This window comes from Erigeron canadensis, chromosome 7 (assembly GCF_010389155.1).
Source record: "Erigeron canadensis isolate Cc75 chromosome 7, C_canadensis_v1, whole genome shotgun sequence".
Taxonomy (NCBI): Eukaryota; Viridiplantae; Streptophyta; class Magnoliopsida; order Asterales; family Asteraceae; genus Erigeron; species Erigeron canadensis.
Genome location: NC_057767.1, coordinates 33,129,996 through 33,142,236, shown reverse-complemented (window position 1 = coordinate 33,142,236; position 12,241 = coordinate 33,129,996). Strand labels below are relative to the sequence as shown.

The window sequence follows — 12,241 nt, the reverse complement described above, 5'->3', positions numbered from 1 at the left end:
CTTGCACGTTAGTGTAAACATGAAAGAAAGCCCTATTATTCACTTAAACGACAACAAACCACATTTTGGTATGTGTAAATATAACAAGCAAAACTTGCGAAGTTACGTCTCAAGAATCACCAAACCTATAATGGAATGACCATAATTCGTATTAGTGTCCTACTCCAAAATTTAGAATTAGAGGGAGATGAAAAATCAAAAGGAGCGCCTTTTTTTCCATAGAATTATACACGGTGTATTGGCCCAAATGTGTATGTAGCTCCGTGTTTTATTTTTTACATGGTTGAAACGTTAAAGCCGTGTAAGTTATTTTTATTTTAACAATCTTACACGTCTATTTTCACATCCGTGTAAAATTAGCACTAACAAAAACCCAATTCTGTAGTAGTGGAATACTGGTTTTGCAAAGCCTTGTCCAAATTATTTGAGCTTTCTGGTAGTCGTGACTCGTGTGTATCTCGTTACTTCAGTGCGTAAAACCTATATCGAAATCAAATACTCGAATATAAGTGTCTTTGTGTATAATAAAATCTCCTATGTTATGACATTTCACGACTTATAAGAATAAACATATTACAAATCGTTGGTATTTACCTCTCATACTTTTCACTATCCAATCATCTAATCTATTCGCCGACAACTATGATATGCAATACATTTTTTCATATTTTAATAATATGTCATTATAATATAAATCTTGGTTCACAATGAAAGAAATTATAGAAAGATCGAGTGAGGCCATCCCATATTAATTAGGTGTTGTTATCTTAGACAATGACACAAACACAAAAAGAACCAAACAAATTGGTGGGTTGGAAGTGACATAAACTTGCCAATATTCATACAAGTACTTTGAAATGGTCCTCTATTATTTTTGTATTTTGCTTTTGTTATTGACTTATTAATTATTATATTATTTATATTTATTGTTACTTTTTACATCTTATTTTAGTTGTTCACCATGCTATTTATTTTGGTCCTATTTCTATTCTCTTTTTAATGACTAGCCAAATATTACTAATTTTCTTATTATGTCCCTTTATTTATTTATTTATTTATACATTATAAAGTTTTCTAAGTAAATAAAAAAGTAATTGCAACATATCTTAAACAGAACAATGTTTATGTTGGAGGTTAGTTTATAATACGGAGGAATGATATTATACTATCATCATTATCATTATTAGTGATAATTTATATGTGTGTGATCCAAAGTTTTTGCTAGTTAAGCGAAGGATGATTTAATTTAAGCATATAGACCGGAAGATCTTGAATCGGCTATAGTGATCAATGCTTCTTACATTGGCATATTTGTTATTTTAACCATTAAATGATTTGATTGATAAAGTGATTAAATTGATAAATAATGTTTGTATGAATTAATTCAATATAGTTTTTTTGTTAATTAAATAAAGAAAACAAACATTTTTAATAATTTAATGGATTAATAATTTTTGATTAAGTTGCAACTTTTTATTATTAATACCATATCAAACACTAACCTGTAAAGAATCACAAAGGATATTAAGAGGCTATATTTTGTGTGTGAAAATAAACTCCTAAATTTTTTGGTTCTAAAAGAAACCAAGGGTTTCTATTTTCTCGATATGGTTAAGCAGTTGATAGTATGTTGTTTTCACATTTATTGTAGGTATATCCCTGTAGAATTTATAATACAAAAATAATGCCCTAAATTTCATGTTGTTACACTACCAAGAAATAGGAAAATGTGTGTGTGTCTGTAGGGGAGATGTATATAAAGAAAGTTTTTGTCATGCTTAATAAGAAAATCTTATACAATAAGAAAGGTAGAAAAAGATATAATAAAATAGAAATTACTCACAACTACAACCTAAATCAAGGATATTACAAGCCAAATTAGAATTAAATCTCATAAATGTCAAGTCTTTGGGTTTTTTCCTCCGAATACTTGTAATGGTCCATGGTCAATATCTCGTTGCCTAGGGTACGTGCAAGGCTTCACCGTTGTACGATGAGTTTTCCTTAATGTCGCATACCGACTAAATGTTCGAAAAATAAAATTAAATTAAACTATGTCGATTTGTAAAAAAAAAATTAATATGATGTAAAGGATGTAGGAACCATGAAGTCAAACCTCTTAAAGCATATATGTGTGTCTAATGAAGATTAAATTTAAAAATAATTTCTCTTTATTATAAAAAATAAATAAAGAGGTTTTATCTATTCAAGTTAATGGATATAATAGTCGTTTTAACTCATATGTATACAGCTTAATCCAGTATTTTGTTGCCGCTTCCGAACTTTTCCTAGACCGTCCACAAGATTATTCTTACAAAACTTAAATCCGAAACCTATTCAAAAGATCTTGTGGTGTTAACTAGTAACTACTATAGCATTTTGAAGGTGTTCAATCTCTCTTTATTATGTTGTACTGTTTTAAAGTTAAAGTCAAAAGGTTGAAAACATTTTTGAGAGAGGCATTAACGTTTATTTGAACAAAATCAAACCCATAATAAATATTCTACAATTTTACCCCCATTAGGTACAAAAGTTGCAACACTCATACAGGTTACAATTGAATGTAATAATAAAGTGAGATATATATTTATAAAGGTTGGGTATTGTAAAACAGGTATTAAAGTAAAATAAATAGGATAAGATCTTGACCATTAGATCATGGTTAAATTGATGCACGAAACTTTTGAAGCACGATGATTTTTATAATTCACGGTGATGTTCAGTGAAAAGAAAACTATTGTTTTATTCTGGATATGGTAAACGTTCTTACACGGATCCTTTGCAATAAGTATATGTATAGTAGTTTAGTTCATGTTTCAAAATCCCAACTACTGCTACTACAGAAATGTAATACCCATTCATCCCCATGTGAAGTTATACCCTTCATTGACAAAAACAAGCAAGAAGTGTTCAAAATTCTATCACCAAACAAGCATACACTTATAAATGAAACCAACAAAAAGAGGTTACATGTCAAATATCATTTTATAGATTTCAACCATCGTATCACTAGCTTCTTTAAATTTTTTTAAGTGGCAACTTAGATCACTAACGACCACATAATGTGGTTCTACTTCTACACGTCTTGTTTTCACCCAACGAAACCACAAGCTTTTACCACTTAAAAAACTTTTAAAAGACATTATTTTTTACTGCCGCAAATAGTAAAAAGATCCAAAGAGAAAATGCCAAATTTGACAATTGACATATTACAAATTCACATCACAAGGAGCAAAAGGTAAAAGATTCTCCCATGAAGTGTAGTGATCAGATCAGTGAGTTGCAAGATGACATTGACAATCATCAGAAAATATTCGCTGGGTCTTTTTTTACTTTAACATGTTTACATGTCAGAGAGGTAAGAAAACAGCTTTGATTAAGAATAGTTCTCAAGGGTAAAGTGGGCAAAAGCTAAATCCGTAAAATAAAATCAAAAAACACTTATCTCATTCAACATGTAAGACAATATGCAGTGCATGTACTCGACGTTTGTGATACCGTTGATGGAAGTTAAGAAAAGAAACCTCTAGATACAAAACTGACAGACCTCACCCATCAAAGAAAGAAAACAAATAACTTCATTTATGAACTCAATTGATTTCTTTAGTCTCTTCAAATACAATAGCACAAAACACACACCCGAGCACAAAGATTATATACAATGTTAATGGGGGCTAACATCATAGGTTCATCACCACAGATGTACATCTATGAATGCTTATAGTACAACACAGTTAATGGCAAATACCAGTAGATGTTAAACTAAAGGTGTCGGTGATGCCTGAAATAGGGCAAGAAGCTAGAAAATGGTCCCACGCTCACTTTTTTAGCTATACAAAGAACAAACACAAACATGATGCGGTAAATCATTGCACCTTTAGCAAAACTAACCGTTCTCAATCAAATAGGCAAACAAATCAATTTGACAGTGTGTGACATTCATTGAATATCATTGGGGGTTACCATTGTCACAGAACATCCACAACTAGTCGGAGATGAAATGCTTCATAGTTTAGTGCTTAGACTTCATGTCAGCTATTATGCACTCTGATTTGACTGATTGCCATTCAATCCATACTGCAACAGGAGAAAAATGACACGGTTAGTGATACAAAAGATAAACGGCCACCAGTTATGATGGAGAGGTGATAAATTTGAACCATTTACCTATTTGGGGTTGAGTCGGATTATATTTCTTTATAAAGGGTCAAATGGATTATGCTAGAAGATTTAACTAGATTAACATGTCAAAACACATCTAAAGTCTATTCAAATGCACAAAACATCCTAATCATTTTGTTTATAGAAGTCATATTATTTTAGTAATATACGTTTTGATGAATCATATTTAATACCTCGAGTATCAACAAGAAAAAATAAAGTAAACAGACGTTACAAAATAGTTTCTTTGGCCGGCTCAACGTACTCTTACCTAGTCAGACTTGCTTTGCAACATCTCACTAGTCGTTTTGAGCCGTCACCCAACCGCCTAATATTCCACCTCTTGTTAATACTTAACAACAAAAATATAAGGTGCCTTCCATTATTTCAGTACCAAAGAATGTCCAATCAGATGGGATAAATATGAAATAAAAATGCGATTAGATTCAAGTAACCCAAGTTTCTTTTAGAGTTGCAAAGTTCACATGTAAAAACCACAGTTTTTATCTTTATCCATTATGGAAAAAAGAACTTTGTCCACATTAATTGAGACCTTATCATCCGGTATTCGTGGCCAAGAACACAGTTTGAAGGAGCCACAAGCTTGATTTCAGCAGTGTGGAAAAGATATCGGTATATAGAAACAACAATCATAGAGAGAGAAGGATAAAAAGGGGTAAGTAAAGTGGCATGGACTAGATAAAAAAAAATCCCACACATGTGAAAAATACAGGAGTACCTTTTCTCTCATCCGCGAGCTCCAGATGTCGGAATGAAAAGCTTTACTGTCCCCACTAGTTGACCCTGATGCTTGGGTTGTATGTGGATTTAGTAGGGGCTCCCATGCTCTCCCTCTTCCAGAACCTTCCTCCAAATCATCCTCTGTGTTCTGTACAGATACCATCATTCGCAACACTACAGCAAGAAGTATACACAGAACCTGAAAACAGGACAATGAAAACGTAAATCACCTTATTCATCTGTAAAGATGTTGTGAACCATGAATATCCAAAAGTTAACTTTACTGCACAGCTTCAGCATTTACTGTACTAACAAGATCCAGGTGTTTAGTACGCATGTATATGCATATATAACATACACAAAGATTAGAGATACCAACATAGACGAAGTAACTTTACAAAGAGACGTCATCAAAGTATAAAAACCTAGACTAGAATACTCGATCCATGTACATGTTGATCAAACTATATTGCGGTGAGGTATCCTACAAATAAAAAACAACAATGCTTATTCCGGAAAATAAACAAAAAATGCACATAACATCTTGATGAAACAAGTATATCTAAATTTGAAATTATAGAAGAAACATGTTGAAAACAACAGGTAAATACTCACACTATCTAGAGTCAATAAGTAATTGCTTTATGCAACACTAGATAACAGACGTTGAAAAGTTCAACTAGGAAGGTTCCGAAAACTCGAAAAGTGTTAGGTAGAGCTAGTAACAATAGGCACTTAAGTTGGAAATTAACCAAAAGATAAGAGATTGATCCAAAGATACATAAGATACTTGAGCCTAAATTATCTAAATATGTAAAGATTCATACTAAAGGCCTGGTTCGGCATTCTTTCAAAGTCAACCTTTTCTTCTTAACAAGTCTCGTTCCACGTAAACAATTACTTCAAAAAAATTGGAAATATTTCATCCTTGTTGAGAGAAGTTGGATGACAAATACAAGTTCAGAATAATCAGGTAAACCACACTTAGTTCAACAATTAGCCGTTAAAGGTAAAACTTAATGCCCATGTGGCCGCTTAAGCAGCCTTGGAAATTTACAACACATTTGATCTCTTTTTTGTTCTCAGACTGAGCTCAGAAATATATTGGAAACATTGAAACATTAACAAAAGATGATGAAGAATATGACAGGTTGCATCGCACCCACAATCTAGCAATACCCCTAGCAGCACTGCTAATGTTCTAATAAAGGGATTTGCATCAATACATATTGAGCTGTAAATTGCACCGAGTGTTCACACAGCAGCCTGATTAGGACACTGGAGCTTTGAAGGGGTATCTTATTGCTCACGTTGCTATCTAACTTTTATAAGTGTCTGCAACGTTAACTGTCAATCTAGCATCATTTGGGTGGTCAAAGTCATGAAGGGCCACAAAAACAAAGAATGAGAAATGATAACTAATGAGAGAAAGAAAACATGACTCTTAGGTCCACTGAAGACCGTCGATCATGACATCACGTGATCTACAATTGCAACAAAGCTCAAAAAACTTAATGCTGGAAATATCAGACAAATTTACAGAACTAAATAATTAAATATAGGGATCTCCAAGAACAGTACACCTCGCTATAAGGCCCAGATGCCAAGTATAAGAACAGAAAATCTGCTGTTAAAAAAAAGGTATAAGAACAGAAAGTATACTCCTATCATTGACTTTAGATGTCTTAAATGCCCCCAAATACCCTGTGCAACATTACCTATACTATGACCTTTTGATCCTGTCAAATTACAAGGCAGTCATTTCTTAATGGTCAACATTTTCTACGACAAAAATAAAAATACTCACATTTGAGTTAAGAACCTTGGTAAAGAACATAACCTAGCATTGTACAGGCACTAATGAAAGATGTTAACGAGAATCGTTGACCAAGAATTCAGGCGATAACACATACAACTTAATGTGTATGTTTATATGGGTATAAAAGTATCTAGAATATCACATCAAGGAAGTCTCAAATGTTATTCTGTGTCATGTGAATAATTAACTTTTTAACACAAAAATGTAAGGTGTTGATAAATATTTCAACTAGAGATGTTCGGAACAGCGTTATATGAAGTTAACACTGCTTATAGTAAATCAATTAAGCAAAGATTAAGAAATGGATTATTTGAAAGTTTAGATTCAGAAATTTGGTACTGCATTATTTAAAAATAAAGGGATTTCTAAATTATTAGTCTCACTAGAAACAATTACTCAAAAAAACCCCCGAGAAAATCTCTTTCTAGTTAAGAAAAGCTGATTGAAAAATACAAGTTGAGAGCAATCAATTAAACCCCGCTTCACACATAAGTACCTGTTTTAAAAAGATAGAAGAAACTAATATTATAAATTTTAAGGGCTAAAGCTTAATGACAATGTGGCTGCTTAAGCCAGCTTCAGATATGTTTAGAGTGAAGGATATTGGAAGCATTGACAAGAACTTTAACGATCAAGAAAATGCTTCAAAGAAGACTAAGTTTTATTTTGCAGCACTATGTTCTAATAAAGGGGTATGCACTTGATACATATTGAGCTGTATTTCGCACTCAATGAATAGCCAGATATTGCAGCCTACTGATCCTGTTAACTTAACAAGCAATCTAAAATCATGTTGTAGGTCAAAATCATGAAACATCAAGATAGACAAAGAGAAAGAAAAGAGAGTCGATGGAAGAAAAAATACAAAACTCTCGGGTTCAGTGACAACTACTGACCAGCCAAAGATTTTAAATCTGGAATTAACAGACAGGGCCTGAATACCTAAGTTTTATTTTAAAAAACCAATGAAATCATTACCAATATATATGCATTCCATATACCTCACGGAAAGGCCAAAATACCTAGTATAATCATGAAAACTATATCTTGGCTCCTATAATTCTCATCAAATTCCTAAAAGTTACCAAATAGCCTGCCCGACATGTCGACATCACATCATGACCATTTGATCCTCGTTAATCACCTGAAATGCATACTCTACTTTTCTTACTGGTGGATACTCACACTTGGGTAATATAGCAAACCAAGCACGTACAGGCCACTAATGAAAAAAGTACTTGAGAATTACTTTCGAGGTGACGATATAGCAATTGATGTGAAAATTTCTTATCATATCAATATTTCCTTTCAAGTCAGCTCTGAAAGGACATCATACCTGGATTACAATAATAGCAATGCCGATCCATTTACAAATATCAACGTTGTCTTCTATGAATTCCCGGATGTTATCAATTCCTCCTGTTGGGTCTTCTGGTAGATCCTACAGATCAAATGTGGTTACTTTGGTGAACTTCTACGACCGGCATATATATCAACATGTATAAGGTTTACAACATCACACCTTTTCCCAACGATGATCAAGTGCAATGAATGCAACTAAGGCCACCTCAAGCAGGATCAATGTAACTTTTAGAATGGTGTACTGCCGAAATTGTAAGTTAAGGAAGTACCTGAGAGAACTTTGAACCGTCTGACAAAATAAAATATTACAAAACATGGCGCAAAACATTCCATCAAACTTCAATGGGTTGTGCCAAGATTAGGTGTATAATACCCATAAATTATTACAATTGCTTACAGAAAGCTAAATAAAGCAGACATTTTTTTTGTTAAGGAATCATCGTTTTGTATGTGTCAAAACACGATTTTTCATAAAGTGTAACATATAGCTTGTAACTTGATTGTTCCATCTTAGTACCAGTGTGGGCTAACTTCGAGAACATGAGATATTTAACCATTAAAAAACACAATATGCTTTATACAACTGCAAATCTAAGTCACTTGAAATTAGGGATGAGACAAAAATCCCAAATCCCGATTCCGTCCCGGTACCGTCCCGATCCCGGTACCGGGAAGTGGGACCGGGACCGGTACTTACTTTTTTAGGTTTGCGGGATCGGTACCAATCGGGATCGGTACCGGGAAAATCCCGAAAAAACCGTCTAGTCCCATTTAGTCCTGAATATCTCTTTATGCATATTATATATCTAAGTTTCTACCTTTTTATTACAAGTTATAGTATGGTATATGCATATACGTCATTCAATTTATCTTTAGTTTTCTAGCTAAGTTGATGTTTCTACTTTCTGTTATAAATTTTACTGAAGTTCATTATGGGCCAACATTAACAAGTTTTAATTCAGTGATTGAGGGCATCAATGTCATAATTCAAAAGTGCATTTAGATGCTCTTACTTTGCACTTGACTACCTGATTCTTAATCGAACAACTCATTGCATATATAATTGAATTTTATAATGCATCATCTACATACATGATACCTTACACGATTCCAACCCCATTTATTAGATTGTAAGAGATTGTTAAGTTCTAGCATTACATCTGTTTTCAGATTTAGACCTACATAATTTAACAGTAATCGAATAGCCATGTTTTCGGTACTAGTCGGGATTTGGTACCGATATCCCGGTCCCGTCCCGGTCGGTATCGGGACCGGTACCGTTTTATATGGGACCGGGATCGGTACCTACTTTTGGCCATTTTCGGGATCGGTACCGTCGGTACCGGGACCGGTACGGTACCAGTCCCATGCCCATCCCTACTTGAAATCGGTAGCTTCTGATAATCTGTGGTTCATGACTGTACAAAATTTTCATCACCCATTATTAATATCTTAGATATTATTACAAATGTATATAATTATCATTAACATTCAACACCAACACAGAATAAAGGATACAACGCAAAGGCAGCACCCATGGATTGCTTCAGCTGCAATATGCCCGATGCAAGAGATGCAACACAGTACAACACCCAATCCCATGAATGCATATATGAACCTGCCACATTATATTGTATGGCATCATTGGCAAATGGCAACACAATATATGACCAACCTTCATATCATAAAGCATCTTCTAATTAATACTAGAACTCCCCAGTCTGTATCACACTATCACTATCACCTATTTATAGGTCCACAAACCAAACTTAAGACCTATTATTTTCCTTTTTACTCGTTAAAACAGTTTGAATGATGGTAAATAATCATGTTTACTGATCAGCCATGAATTAGTATCAGATAAATCACTTTCTAACGGATCATGCAAAACCACCCTAGGTCACTTGGACCGCTCGGATAGTGACCCAGCCAACTAATCGAATTCGTCAAGTAAAAATAAACCAAGTTCCTCCTAACCTCATTTTGGATTAAACGTGAAATGCTTTTCAAATGTCCCCATTTATGAAACCAGCTAAACGACATGTTGAATTTGTTGTTAACAAAAGTTCTAAGCTACAACAATATATCTCCATTTTCGAGTTTACTAATGTTTTCTGCATTAAGTAAACATACTATCACACAATCTACGCCAAATACATCTTAAATATCTCCAAAAATCCTCAGCAGCTCACTAACTGACCTCCAATATCAACTGTTTCTAAATGCATCTAACTTTACCTGAAAATCCATTGTATATATCTTACTTTAAAACTTATTATTGTATATTCAAACTAGTAGTTATTGTTATTATATGTATCCGGTGACCTCTTATGTCAAAACCGATGCCACTTTGGCACCAATTTACAAGTAACAAGAGCTAACTAGATACATATAATAACAATAATCAAAAAGTTGAAAACATGCAAAAGTAAGTTTTAACGCAATATACATCCTATAAATTACCAGCTAAAGTTAAACACTTTTAAAAAACACTACTGCTTAACTCTTATTGATTTTTTTGGCTTATATTCAGCATTAATTCAAGATTATATACTTCCAGCGCATAATGTTTCCATTGTGTGTACCCAACTTTCAAATATTGTTACTCTATGTATCCGACAATTCTTTCAGTGACGAATAACTCATATACGCTGTCCACGTGACATCATACAAGTAGCATTATTTGGAAGTTAAATTTCCACATGTTTTACCTCATATACACATAAAATACTGTAATAGCAATAATCGAAAGTTCGATACATACAATAACATAACAAATTACAATAAACTACAATAAAAACTAACTAAATTATCAGAAATATATATATAGATATATAGATATAGATATACCAGGGGGCGGGAATCGGATTGGATTGGAGATGGACGGAATGATATACACTAGTGATTGGATCATAACCGAAATTGAAAAGGAAGATGTGATTAGAAGCAGTAAAAATATCGGAAGCGGAGTCCGGTGAAATCGGAGATGGAGAGGGAGAAAAAGGTGAAGGCGGAGGAGAGAGAGGGGGATTTGGGGAGTGTTTTTGCCATTGACTAAGCATAAAAGAAGAGTAGATTATGATTGAGATTCCAATAAAAGTTTGGAAAAAAATTAGGAATTTCAGAATGAATGCTATGAATGTATGGCAACATGGTGTTCTCATGATTATTTTTGTACTTGAGAAGAAATTTGATTTTTGTGTTAGGTTTTTTTTTCTTCTTTTTGATAGTTGAATCTTCTGTTAAAAATGAGAAGTGGAGAACAGTTATGTAGTGGTGCCGATGCCGGGTGGCGGGGGTTAACTGGCGACTAGTGGTTATTATGGCCCAATGGGCTTTTGGATACATGTGGAAATGCATTTTCATCAAATAATCACATGTAAAAAATGACACGGGTCACGACAAATCAGAGCCAGCTCTAAAGGTGTACGGGGTATTATCGAGTCGGACCCACTCCCTCGTATAACACACTACCTTCAAGTGTCACCGGTGGTTTGTCAGGGCGGTGTGGTGATTGGTGGGGTGACTGTTATAACACAGCTATGGATTATCTAATTTGATGAGGTGGACAGTGTCAGCTTAACTATTTTGAAAGCCTTAAGTAAAACTAATTTTAAAGGTCTGTTTCATTATGATACAAATTAAGTATAAGAGGTTTTAACGTTCAATCTCGAAATATGTTTCATTTAGTTTAAACTTGGAATGCTTGCAAAACAGGAAATGAACCTGCGATTGTGACAATATGGTTATAAAAAAAGTATTGGCAATCCAAATTTATGAAGTAGTCTTGCTAAGTTTCTAAACTGTCTGCTAATAGCCTATGAGTTTATTAGAAAGTTGGAAATAAAAGAATAAAAGAATTTAATTAGTTTCTCAAAAACAATAGCTATTGTGTCTGCAAATTTATCAATTAATTTTAGTGGGCGTGTGGTGTGACCTAGGGTTGTTCATATTGTGGTCCAAACCAAAAAAACCGAAAAACCGAACCTATTTGGGACTGAAACCGAATAGAACCGAGCTCACCGGTCCGGTCCTCGGGTCTCTAGTTTTATGTCATTCGGTTCTCGGTTCGGTCCATGTCTAACCCGTGAAAACCTAAGGTTTGAACCGAACCGAGAAATGGGACATCAATAGTTCATATATTTAGTATTTTCACTT

General features: G+C 33.8%; 1 protein-coding gene across 2 annotated transcripts; it reads right to left on the bottom strand.

Annotated features, from left to right (window-relative positions):
* Positions 1–3,560: 3,560 nt before the first annotated feature.
* Positions 3,561–11,333, bottom strand: LOC122608389 (tetraspanin-18). 2 transcript variants are annotated; one of them, XM_043781489.1, is made up of 7 exons: positions 10,934–11,333; positions 9,602–9,701; positions 8,244–8,324; positions 8,058–8,162; positions 4,901–5,101; positions 4,433–4,489; positions 3,561–4,077 (listed from the first exon to the last, which is right to left on the bottom strand). In XM_043781489.1, the coding sequence occupies exons 1-6, from the start codon at positions 11,245–11,247 to the stop codon at positions 4,478–4,480; spliced, it is 813 nt and encodes a 270-aa protein (XP_043637424.1). In that variant the 5' UTR covers positions 11,248–11,333; the 3' UTR covers positions 3,561–4,077; positions 4,433–4,477. The 2 variants fall into 2 exon arrangements, with proteins under 2 accessions (XP_043637424.1, XP_043637423.1); XM_043781488.1 differs by lacking the exon at positions 4,433–4,489 and having other exon boundaries at positions 10,934–11,331.
* Positions 11,334–12,241: the final 908 nt, after the last annotated feature.

Bases quoted from the DNA above. Each gene is read 5' to 3' on its own strand.
- LOC122608389 (XM_043781488.1), bottom strand. From the start codon at position 11,247: ATGAGAACACCATGTTGCCATACATTCATAGCATTCATTCTGAAATTC. The intron at 5,102-8,057 runs GTATGATGTCCT...TCCTGTTTTCAG, and splicing joins TTGCTATTATTGTAATCCAG to GTTCTGTGTATACTTCTTGC. The intron at 4,078-4,900 runs GTACTCCTGTAT...CTCCTGTTGCAG, and splicing joins GCTCGCGGATGAGAGAAAAG to TATGGATTGAATGGCAATCA.